This window comes from Heterocephalus glaber, unplaced genomic scaffold (assembly GCF_053883595.1).
Source record: "Heterocephalus glaber isolate CG9 unplaced genomic scaffold, H.glaber_assembly_v1.0 deba00001442, whole genome shotgun sequence".
NCBI lineage: Eukaryota > Metazoa > Chordata > Mammalia > Rodentia > Bathyergidae > Heterocephalus > Heterocephalus glaber.
The window spans coordinates 11,440,387-11,453,463 of NW_028258296.1; the positions used below are offsets into that span (position 1 = coordinate 11,440,387).

The 13,077-nt window shown below is 37.7% G+C and overlaps 1 protein-coding gene across 9 annotated transcripts in view; it reads right to left on the reverse strand.

The window, feature by feature from the left end:
• Slc44a5 (solute carrier family 44 member 5) overlaps nucleotides 1–13,077 on the reverse strand; it is a 357,115-nt gene that overhangs the window by 20,151 nt on the left and 323,887 nt on the right. For all 9 annotated transcript variants that reach the window (XM_087212920.1, XM_087212918.1, XM_021255531.2 and 6 more), the window contains 4 exons: nucleotides 12,470–12,593; nucleotides 11,144–11,227; nucleotides 8,390–8,502; nucleotides 2,253–2,384 (listed from right to left, as the gene is read on the reverse strand). In XM_087212920.1, the coding sequence (XP_087069046.1) occupies nucleotides 2,253–2,384; nucleotides 8,390–8,502; nucleotides 11,144–11,227; nucleotides 12,470–12,593 (453 nt within the window). The remainder of the gene's footprint in view (nucleotides 1–2,252; nucleotides 2,385–8,389; nucleotides 8,503–11,143; nucleotides 11,228–12,469; nucleotides 12,594–13,077) is intronic.

A 13,077-nucleotide genomic window follows, 5' to 3' on the forward strand; every position in this document is an offset into this window, starting at 1 on the left:
TATATCAGAATCAATACATATTCTGAAATTGTATTGTTAAAGAATATTGTATACTAAGCTTAAACCTTTACAAAGTGACATACCAAAATGGTTTTATTAGAGAAATTTAAGTGTCCTTTGAATTTATAGATTATATATCCTCTCTCTTGTGTTTAATGGGAGCAAATAATAGAACATATGTGGTATCTTATAAAGAAGACAGTATAATTTTTTTTTTTTTTTGTACCGGGGATTGAACTCGGGTCTTTGCACTTGCGCAGCAGGCGGCGAAACCACTGAGCTAAATCCCTGGCCAACAGTATAATTCTCAATAGAGGAGGAGAAGGAGATGTATGGGCTAAAACATGTACCCAAGTTCACGAGTTAGTTATGGCAAAGATGGGAATTGAACTATCTCCTAACACAACCTTGCCGTCATACAACTGTAATTTTTGTATTTACAATACTGTTTATTTTTAGTGTTTCTATCAATAAGTATGATTTCACATGTACTCCTTTGTCTCTGCTACCAGGAATTTTGTTCAAACACAGAGAAAGTAATGAAGGAATTCTAATAAACAGGTTATGAACCTGAGGTTCATTTGGGAAGAAATTGGTATTGCTAGACTTGAAATTTTAAGGGTGAAAGAATCCACTCTATTTTCTGTTTTTATTTTTATTTTTAATTTTCTGGTACCAGGGATCGAACCTGGGTCCAGGGATCGAACCTGGGTCCTTGCGCTTGTGCAGCAGGCGGCAAAACCACTGAGCTAAATCCCCGACCCACTCTATTCTCTTAACAGTACATCTCTTGTACTTTCCCATGGCAGAGTCTGATTATCTTCCAGACTCTGCTGTGCAAGGGTATTCTGAGTCAGCAGGCACTGATCATACAACTGGTAACTGAGATCCACTGAAAAATAGAACTAAAAGTTTCAGCACATAATGGATGAAAACTGTCTGCTTTAGAAAGGTTAGATAATAGCAAGTGGATTGCTGAAGAAATATAGAGTCACCCAGACTCAGGCGAAGTGATGAAGGTGCAGTTCCCAAGCTGCCTCATTTTGTAGTTAAAAAGAAAATTTACAAATGAGGCAATTGTTCTGCAGGGTATTTTAAAAAAATAATGTAAGTGAAGGAAAATAGTCTTCAGGGGAGTTAGAAATGGGGAGCCAAAGAGTAAGAATTGGCATTCTGATCGAGTCTTACTCAAGAAAAAGAGAAAAACTGAATTTGGCAGACATGAGAATCTTGTGGAGGGGAGAATCTGGTGGGGACTTGTAGCTGCAGAGCTAGGTTATCGAGGTTGGCACCAGCCTGAAGAAAATGTCCCCCAGGGCTGTCTGAGCCCCTCTGCTGAAAGAAGCTTCTCTTTGATGATCTTGCCCCACACCCCCGGCTTTGCTTTGATCCCAGGAAAGTGGTGTTCTAGGTGGGATATGATTGTCTTCTGCTCACAGGAAGAGTATCTTCAGGTGTAAACAAATAAAATGGCATGTGGTGACATAAGGTGGTTCTGCCATCAAAAGCCTGAGGGTTTTTGAATGAAGAGGCAAAATCAAAATTCCCAATGGATGGGGATGGGACCTAGGCCCAACCCACGCTGTGTTGCAGATAGCAGCCCCTTCTGAGGGCTTGCTGGGCTTCTCACCAGGCTTCCTCCAAGGTGGCGATGAGCAACAGTGTGGAGATGAATTTTTTAAAGCAACATGTAACTCGATATTATTAAAATCTTGATTAAAGTACACAAGTCTCTGTGAAGTGCAAGGGCGATTGTAATAAAACCATTTTAGGAATATGAAATTAAAATCTTGCTTTAAAAAGTGTTAGCATTGCCCTTAACTAATTTAATAATCTGAATAAACATTTCAAAATGTACATTTATTTTCAGTTATTGATTGCAATTCCTATAATATTTCAAATGCTTTGTTATAAAAAATTTCTTTAGCTTTAAAACAAGTTTAAAAAATCCATCACATATTTCTTTTTAAACACCTTCTTAGATATCAAATTCATGGTTACACATGTCCATCATCAAACCATTTTAAGCTGAAAGCAAAAGGCTTGTGATCTTTGGAAAGTAGTATTTTCTTAGATTATACAATAAATTCTCTTCAGTGGATTTTTCATTTACTATAGTTTGCAGACATTTACCTGTAATTACATTGGTGATAAATGTGTTTAGCAGGTTACATCAGCCCAAGCTTTCCCTTAGATGAAAAGAGTTTCTCATTATTACAATTTAACAAAATTAATTTTAAAAGTCTACTCACTTAATATAAACCATGTCTGTTTCAATTGAAAGTACATGCTTATATTAGTCTCAATCCCAATGTTATAAAGAGTTAATGAAGATTCTGGGTGTTCCTGAAGTTTGGTGTATTGCTGGAAACAGTACAATATTCCTTGAAAAGAAAGAAAAAGAGATTCATATAAAATGTAATTCTCTGAAATAGAAGCTATATGCTTATTACACGTACCTACAAGAAACAGATCAGTATGATCATTTCCACAAAGGCAAGATTCTTATTAACATAGTAATTTTCTCATTTTGGGTTTAACTGTCTAAGTGTGCTACTGTACATGATATGAAAGCTTTCAGTATTTATCTGGTTGACTGTGGCATATCTCACTTTAAATGTATTCTTGATTAGTAACAACTTTAATGGCCACTAGCAGGGACTAGTTCAATAAATTATGGCATATTTGTTAAGTAGAAAAATGTGTTGAAATCTCCTCTATGTGAGACTCTTACTACCAATTTATTATTTATTGGGTTGCTTATTTATCCCTGTAATTCTATGAACTTTGAGGCAATTTTAACAGGTGCATACGCTTTTATGACTGGTATGGTTTTGGTGAACTGAACCTTTCTATGGCTAATATTTTTTACTTTAAAATCTATTGTGTCTGATTATTATGGCTTCTACAGCTTTCTCTGTTTAATGAGTGTTAATATTTTTTAACCATTCTTTTACTTTCAAAGGTTATACTTTCTTATATGTTGTGTAACCTTTGTGACTAACATACAACTCCAATTTGTATGTTTGTATTTTGATCTGATCTGACAATTTCTATATTCTAATTGATGATCCAATATTTATATCTAATGTACTGTATGTTTGTATTTATTTTTCTTTTGCCTTTATTTCACTCTTTGTGTATGTAGCTTTGCTTCCAGTTCTTGTCTTTTACAGATTCATCAGTTTTTGCTTATTCATATTCCATTTTTTTCTCTTCTGGTTTGGCGCTGTCTACCTTATAATTACCTTTAAAAATTTGCTGCGTGCTTAGTAAGTTTAAAGTTGAGTATCTTAAGAAGGAGACGTAATAACTTTACCTCGCTCAGTACGCCTCTCAGTTTGGTTATTGCTCAACGCTGATTTACACATTTTTTAACCTAACAATTGCATATTACTGTCCTCGCTCTCTTACAAAGGCAACGTTCGCTCCACTTTACCTACACGTTTGCTGGCTCCTTCTCCTTGCCCAGTATCCTCTCTGGTATCCCAGGGCCTTTTGTGGAATAATCCACCTTCCCCTCACTCGCTTTCACAACTCCATCCACGCCATGAGGAAATAAAACTGTTTTACATTAAGGACAGGCGCCACCAGCTTCCTTTCTTACAGCCCTGTTCCCAGCGGCCGCTCTCATCTCTTCCGCCCGGCCTTACCGCCATCCTTCTGACCACCGCACCCCTCGGGGCTCCGCCCACAGGCTCCCCACGGCGCTCAGGCCACTACAGTACTGCGCATGCTCCATGAGCTCCCGTCCTCCTGGGCCTCCTGGTCTCTAGCCCTTTCTCCCTCCCCCGCCCCCTCCCCTCCCCCTTCCCTCCCCCTCCCTCTCCCCCTCCTCGGGCCTTTGCTCTCACTGTACCTACTGTTGAGAACTTCCCCATCTTCTCACTAGCCAACTGCGTGGGCTTCTGTAAGTGACTCCTCAGATCTCTTGTCAACAAAGAACTACCCTGGGGCTGGGGACATAGCTCGGGGGAGAGTACCTGTTGAGCATGTGCCAGGCCCTGTGTTTGATCCCCAGCAGTGCAAGGAAAAAAGAGAGAGGGAGAGAAAGGAAGGAAGGAAGGAAGGAAGGAAGGAAGGAAGGAGAGGGAAGAGAGGAGGGGCGGGAGGAGAGGAAAGGAGAGAAGAGAACAAGTCTATCCACATCCTCACTGCAATTTTTACATTTTCACTCTTCTGCTGCTTCTGCTTTCCTCAGCAAGTGTGAACGGCCTAACTCGCATGAGCTAGGAGGGCGGGGGGAGTAGGAGCCTTTGTGTGCTCACTGTTGTATGTTAGTCTAGTGTAGAGCCCATGTGCAGTAATTACCCAATGGATATTTACTGAACAAATACAAGAATACATCACTAGACACGGATTTCTTTCTTTACTCTCCTTAGTATATAATTAAGGATTTCTAATTATAAGAATCCATATTTTCATCAGTTTCGGAAAATTTTCAGCCAGTAATTTTTGTTGGGCTTTTTTTTTTTCAGGACCTTGTGTTTGCCAGGCAGGCGCGGTGCCACTGAACTACATCCCGGCTCCTCAGCCAATAATTTTCAAATATTGTTGGTGTATATTAGATCATTCTTGATCTACTCTATTTTAAGCACACAAATCATATTTTTGTCCTGTTGTCGCATTCTGCTGGGTTTTAAGTAATTGAGATTCATTTCCCAGTTTATTAATTCTCCATTTTGCTGTTTAACTTATCAATTTAATGTTTAATCTAATGATTCTTTAATTTTACAAGGTTTTATTTGGTTCATCTTCATGTATACAAAATGTGATCAAAATATAATCACAAATTGTAATCAAAACATTGAATATTTAATTAAAAATTTGTTACAATAAGACAAATTGCCATTAATCCCCCTGCTCACTTTGAACATCCTTATCCCACTGTTCTTGCCTCTTTCTGAAGTAGTTCTGGAAGTCCTCTTTCATTTCTGTACAAGGCATAATAAAAAATGTAATGAATGCTGCTGCTGAGTACTGTGCAACTGAAAGGCAGACTTGTAAAAACATTAGTGTGTCCTCAGCCACCTATTTTCTAGACCTGGCACCATGTGATCCTGTCTCTTACCCCAACCATTAAAGGTAAATGTTTTGAATCAAATCAGGACATCCAGGCAGCTATAACAGTGCAACTAAAGACATGAAAGAAGACTTCCAGAACTGTTTCAGAAAATGGCAGGAAAGACAGGATGAGTGTGTTTAAATTGTGTGTGTGTGGGGGGGGGTTGTTTTGAAGGAGATTAATGGCAAGGTGTCTTTTCTTATAATAATTTTTTGAAAATGTAAACATTCACTATCTTTTTCTACCACACAGCATTCGTAGGCATTTTGTTGATTTATTTTTATGATTCTGTCTTTAATCCTTTAAACATTTGGTTATTTCATGTAATAGATCTATTAATTCTCATATTTGATGTTTATAGCTTCTGTCGGTATTCACAAATGATGGTGTCCTTGATGTTTGCTAATTTCCTACTTTGTTGACCTTAATCTGTGGAACCTGGTGACCTACTCTGAAGTACTTTCATCTAGAGGGGCTTTGCATTTATTCCTGTTGGCACCTGAAGAGTGCTCATCACCTGGGCCCACTTCAAATACTCCGTAGGATCCCTGCCTTGCTGCAGGCACTCCATGGACCCCTGTCCTACTGTGGGGCTCACTCCACTCCAGCACTCACTCCAGCACTTCTAACTACCCAGCATTTCCTGTGTGATTCCTGCTCAGTTCCCCACTTTGATTTTAGCTCCTATGTTAAAGGAGAATCATAAAAATAAGAAATCAACAAATCCCCACATATGTGGCGTGATTGAAACATGTAGTGATAGAAAAATTTTCTTTTTCTGTGAAAATTTCTTTATTTCCTACAAGCTCGGGGCTATAGCTTCCTGAATGCTTCCTCTGAAGGTCATGTGTTAAAGGCTGGGTCCCCAGGGTGGTGCTCTTGGGAAGTGGTCGAATCATTAGGAAGAAAGGGCTGATGGGAGGTCTTCATTGGAGGGAGTGCCCTGGAAGGGGTTGTGGGATCCCAGGGTTGCTTCCTCTTCCGCTCTCGCTCTATGGCTTGTGATGGGGGCAGTTCTGTCTACCAGGCATTCCTGCCATGATGTGTTTGCCTCATCAGGCAACCAAAGCAATACCCACCAGTCCCTCATACTGGACTGGAAACTCAGAGCCAAAGTAAACCTTTTGTCTTTGTAAGTTAATTGTCCCAGATATTTTTTATAACAACAGGAAGCTAGTTCACTCATCAAAACAATTTATTACATTAAAAAACCCCACAATTTTTATGCCATTATTTCATAGCATGAGGACCCTCAGCAGTACTTTCTAATTTTCTTTTCTTTTGCCTTCTGTCTACTGTCTTAGATATTTTTAAAGTTATGATTTATGGGCTTCAAGTCCTCTCTCCTCAATGATAATTGCTGTATACTGAACAGCAACAGCGACAACAAACACTCTTTAGTAATGCATACAGCTCCTATTACCTAGTTGAAGAAACTATGAGTTCAATTGCAGACTAGGAGAGGATCGAGCAATTAACATACGATGAATCTGGGGTTATTCCTGTCTCAAACTCCAAGCCCAGGTACCTCCTAACTTGTTCTGCTCGGTGACAATTATGCCATTGGTGTACACGAGCCTGTGTCTGCCAATAATATGCCTTTATTTCTGGTTAGAATGACACATCCACATTCTTTTATGCCCTGGTAAATGGGCTGTTGTAGGAAATGATTGGTTCCCTGTTATATGCAGAGAATCAGTTGTGCAAGATGCAAGCAGAGTTCAGTTGCATTTAGTCTTATTTGTTTATAATTCCCAACCTGACTGGACAGTTCCTCACCATAAACAGCTTCAAGCTTAATTTCTACATGATTTATTGCTTGGTTAGCACTACATATGCCATCAATAGGGAGCTAAAATTGATTATTTTATGTGCACTTTTTATATATTGATCATCTTTCTCTTTCTTGCCATTATCTAAGTTGCACTGCAGCCAAGCACAGATTTCTTCTGCTTCTTAAGGCAACTCAGTGAAGTCAATAGGAAGCTATTGCCCTTCCCTTCTGGGTGACAGTTAGTGAGTGAGTCACATCACTAGACTCTCCAGTGGTAAAGGGTAGGGCTTACTTACAGCTCCAAGTGGGAGCACAAAGCTTTAAATACAAGATTTCTGTGGAGTTTCTGGTTAGTTTAGGCATAGTAGTTCTCCGCCAAACTGATCTGTTACCTGGCTGGGCTTGTGAGGACCCCCATGTGAGATTCAGGAGCAGGTGCACAACAGGGGCAGACAAGGAATACCCAAAGACACCTGAACTCTTTCCTGGAAACTCCTCGAGTATAATGAGGAGGAAGACAACAATAACCCAACAGTTACTGATTTCTTTTACTATGTTCCAAGCACTGTTTTCATAGGTGTACAAGCATATTCATTTTCTCATTTAAACCTTCCAATCTTCTGAGATCGAGACACCATTATTGTGCCTATGTTATAGATTCAGAAGTGGGGTCTTATAAGTTACCCCATTACTTGCCAAGAACTGGATTAAAGACCAGGCTAACTATGGAACCTGGAGTTCCAATTACACTCTAATACTAAGATATGTAAAGCTCTCCTTTGAGGGACAGAAAGAGGAGATTGTTATTTTTGGTGTCTACTATCATAAAACCATGCTGTCAATTCAGAGTGTGTTATAAGGGAAATTATTCTTTTGAATAGAATCCTTACAAACATTTCTGTATTAGCCCACACTTTTTTTAGAAGACTGAAAGGAAATTGCCATAAATAGTATATCATCCTATGGGAGACATTTTAATTCCCTCATTTGGAGTTCACATGTACCTTATCTGTACAGCTTTAGCAGGATTGAGTTAAGGTTAGATTTCAACCTTGAAATAAAACTCTTCATCCAATAATTGTAATTCAGAACACTTGCCTCTAGAGGGTGATGCCTCATTATGAAGTATCAATTATTAAAATGTGTGACAGTACCACGATTAAAAGTACTAAGTTGAAAGACAAAAAGAGATCACATTACTATAAATATGCAGAAAGGGTCTCTGATCAGATATAAAAATTTAAAAAGTTGTCTGAGATGTTTTTCACTAATCTAAAAAGGATTCTTTAACTACTTTGTAATAACCATGGGGTAAGACCAAAGGTTAGTAGGAAAGAGAAAGAATATCCTGATAACACTATTTTCTAAGGTAATGCAGAAAAAAATTACAGAAACAATGTATGAAAAATTAAATAATTTTGTAAATTTAATGATTTTGAGAGAAATAATTAAATCCTAGGCAAGTAAATGTTCTCTGGGAATTGGTAACAGCAAGTGGAAAAACAAAGCATTATTCTGATATTTGGAAATTTCAGGAGGGTGATACCTACCGTATCCTACAACTTGAAGTACACCCAACACGAAGAACCAGAAGAGACATCCAGCTATGAACTTCAGGAGTATCAAAAATGTCCAACTAAGGATCATGGCAATAGTCAGACCACTAAAGGAAAAACCCACAACACACATGGGTCAAGTGAGCTAAACATGACATATCTGAACAACAAAACAAGACTGTTTACTATTCAAAATGATTCTTAGATTATTTTACTTTTCTTGGTTAAAGAAATATCATTATTAAAAAATATAAACAATAATTTTATTAAGACTTTCATGTAAAAGAGTAGGACCATTAAAGGCATAAGACATCTTTGTGTGCCTAGGTAAAGTGAAGTATACTCTCCATCATTCTTTGAAGAAAAATACAATTCCTCCAAACTGCAATTTTGACCTCCCTGCCATAGTTGTTATGCTCAATCTTTTTCCTTCACACCTACATACTAGTTGATAAATTATAAAATGTATCCAGGATGAACTTGTGCTGTTTTCTCTACCTGGTGACTAACAGAATGGTGGTCTACAAGGAAAAAGACTTAGGCAGAAAGATAAGAAAAAAGAAACTGGTTACATGGAGTCTACGATGATGATTTTCTAGTCATTATTGCTCCAATCTAAATTCTCTTCAGTAGTTTGAGAAGCCAGATGCCACCAGACTCCTATTTCCACTGATCTGAAGTGGTGGTAAGGCTTCTGTGTCCCGCCCCCCACCCGCCCCCCACCCGCCCCGTTCTATGACTTCATCAGGCAACCAATGGTATGACTATTCTTCGTCTGTTTAGTTTCTACCTAGAGTTTGACAGAGCCGCCAGACAAGCTTCCCGCCCCCCCCCCCTCAGGTTAAGGCCATAATTGAGTCTTCTGGTACACTTTCCTCAAGGACAGCTCATTAGGATTGCAAACTTGGCTGATTATTTTATTTGGAACTGACCTCCCTGCTGCTATCTGCCAGTTTCCACTGATAGCCAGAGAGGGAATCTGACCCATTTACTGAGTTTATGGACTCCAGTGTTATCTTTTTACAAATCTTAATCATTACTGTCACTAGATTTACAGCAGCATGTTATCAAAGTGCCCGTTCAGGGCTGGGGATTTAGCTCAGTGGTTTCGCTGCCTGCTGCACAAGCACCAGGACCAGAGTTCGATCCCCGGTACGGAAAAAAAAGAGCAGAGAGGGCAAGTGAGCAACATGGAAATTATCAGTGACATGTGGGTCTTTCACTAGGAAAACCAATTTACTACCATCAAGTACAACCTATAGTCTCTGCCCAGAAGGTATTTTCTATGACATGGTGAAAATAATTGTTGGAGTTGCTTAAGACAAAGCAGCAAAACAACTAGAATCTCACAAAACTATTCTAGTTTTATAGCTCTAAAAATTACTCACTAATACTTCAGACACAAAACAATTTCTACTTTATTAAGCTCACATGGTTAAATATATTGTTTCTATCTTCTTCTAGTGTTTATAACTGTTCCTTGAAACCCACATTTTTTGCACATCTACTATATCCCCAAATCTATCAGGAACAAGGAAGATAAAGACAAATAGTCTTGGCTGTTGTCATAAAGAGTTGACAGTTTATCGGGGGAAACAGGTACATAAAATACAGAATGGCAGGGGCTTTGTGGAAGATAAATATGCATGTATATGTAGAGGTTTCAAAAATGACAGTAAGCAGCCTTTAATGAGTAAGGTGGAGCCATCCAGTATTCACACAAATATATTCCACAAAAGAGACAAAATGTGTAAAAACATGAGGTTTAATGGACAGATGGGCACATTATTTGATATATTAAGAATATAGAGTTAATCAAGAAACATGGATGGAGCTGCCTCTGAAAAACTGAGTTGGATCAACTTATAAGGGTTCTTGGGAGGATCCAAAGAAGTGTTAACTTTATTCTTTGATCATTAGGGAGTCGCAGCTTTTAAGCTCTAGAAAGTGACATTCCAGTCAGACACCATGAGAATCTAAGGCATGTCAAACACACTTACCTACTTCAGTAGAGTGACTACATCACTAACATTCCAGTATCATAAACCTTATGCTCTTAATTAAATTAAAAAGCTTCTCATCTTCCGTATACAGAGTCTGCCAAAAAGTGTATACACACTTTAGTGATTCACAGTACTAATAAATGTCTGGAAGCTTGTGGCCACCACTCTGAGCAACCCTTGTAAGTGTAGTGGCCAAAGGTAACTTGTATTCATCTCATGATGTCTCAATAAATTTAGACAAGTTTTTCTTTTCCTGATGTATACATTTTTTGGTGGACTATATTTCTTCAGCTTCTCATAACTATGCTAACCTTTGATGACAATGATCACAGTGATCACAATTATGTGGAAGGGGCATGTTAAAAGATAGGAATGATACTTTGGAGGTCAAGGACAATGTGAAAAAAGAAACAGAGAAATAACACCATTGTAATATGAAGAGCACACAAGTACCACAAATACAGAAGTACCACAGACACTGCTGAAGGTGATTTGAAATATATAAACACTTTTGTTAATAATTCAATAAATAAAATTAAAATTCACATTCTGATAACTTTTTGGTAACATTGGGCATGTTTCCAAATATCTTTGTCCCATCTGCACCCTATCTGAAAAAGAAAATTGCACTAATTGAGATCTGAGTCAATATTTTATTCATGAATAAGAACAAGGAATTTGAGGAAACATTCTATAAAAAATAAAATTAGAACAAGGCTAGAGAAGAAACACTGAATTCACTTACACAATAATCCAATACCAAGTTGTTGCATAGTCTTCAAACACTTTTAAAGCGATTTCTCTTGCATCAAGGATTTTATTGATACCACTGAATTCAAAGAAGGGAAAAATAAATTGTTTTGTGACTGGTATTAAACAGAAATGCTCTTAGGATACAGAGAATCTGCAGGTTGCTGCTCAAGGCATGTTTTTAGAAACCACCTATAAGTAGTGACTTTTTTTTAGTCACAATACATCAAATGTCACTGCAATAAAACTGCAGAGGTGGGTGAACCTGGAAAGGTGGATAAGCTTGCAAAGGTGATACAGCTGCACACACAGAGAATATGGCTTTCAAGGAGAGTGAACAGTTCTTCTCCAGTGTATGCAACATGCCCTCAATATTGTAGATGCCTCACCATGAGGAATGCATTTAAATGATAAGATCAGCTTTTAACACAAAATCCATAGACTTGAGAAATAAGATGATCTTTAATTCCCCTTCCTACTCCTCTGACAGCACTGTAGCAACAAGGCATGATGGGGCACATGCAGCAAAGGGTGTAGATCATTAGTGTCCAGTTTGATGAATTATCAGTATGAACACACTCATATAAATCCACCAATGTCAGCCTTTCCTCGTGTGCCCTCTTCCCCTAAAGTAACAACTGTACTATCCTGACTTTTGTGATAACAATTCCCCAAGTTTTCTTTTAGTTTTAGCATTTATATATGTAGCACAGGACAATTTAATTTGGTTTTACTTCTTTTTTCATTAAATATCAATGGACCTATTTTATTATTTCTTTCACATGGATTCACCTTCCTAAATTCATCTGTTGCCATTATATTCTAAATATGCAGGAGCTGCACTATACCACCTGTATTACTAATATCTTTTAAGAAAGAAAGACATTTTTATAATATTTTTTTTCCTTTTTAATTCAACAATTCAGCTATGCAGTGATTCTCTGTACAGTATATATTTACATCTGTGTACACATGAACATGCATCCAGAGAAATATATTTCCCAATAATCTGCGTACAGCCAAAAGAAACAGTAGATGTACTGAATTAGAATCTACAGAAATTTGATATGCCACCAGTATTCTTCCTTGTCACATTTCTAATCCTATTAACAATGGAAGACTTAACTATTTTGAAAACCATCATTGTTCTAACTCATTCTGGTTTCTTCTTTATATGCTGCCAAAGTATACAATCTAGAAGAAATGTATATTTTATAGTAACACAAATCTTTTCCTATAACCCTAATCTCATGGAAGCTTTAATATTGGGTACAATAACAGAATGCATCAAAACTGAAAATAGAAATGTAAACAAACATACTTGGTGGCCTCCCTGAGTTCCAAAACATTCCTCATCCTTCCACTTCCATCTTCAAAGAGTATCCTATTGCCTACTGTTAAAGTGCCATTTTTGTTAACGAAGTCAGGGAAACATCTCTGGAGAACTGTAAAAATAAATGAAAATTATGATCATCACTTTTTTACCTCTTTCATGATGCCCTCCTTTCTTAAGCTTTTTGTTATTTACAATCAGATTCCTGCTAGGTATGTAAGTTACTCAATAAGATAGCTAATTGCCTTTTAGTTGATCATTTGAAGATTTTCTGATAGCTCTGAGACTGAAATGGAAAGCAAATATGATCAAAATATGAAGCTGCATTCCAAACCTATTGATTTTTTTATACATGGTATATTCCTCAAATTGCCAGAAATAAATGCATGGTGTACACACATGGTGAACACACTAAGAGAAGAGCCGCATTCACTTGTATGACTGGATGAGCTTAAGTTTATTATTTCAAACTTTTTTTGATAATCCTTGAGTGAAAACTAAGAGTGGAGATGAGGAAATAGTTCCTTGGGATAAAGAACTAGCTCAGTTTAGGCTACTAAGAGAACTGAATTTTTGTATGTCAATTCTTAATTACT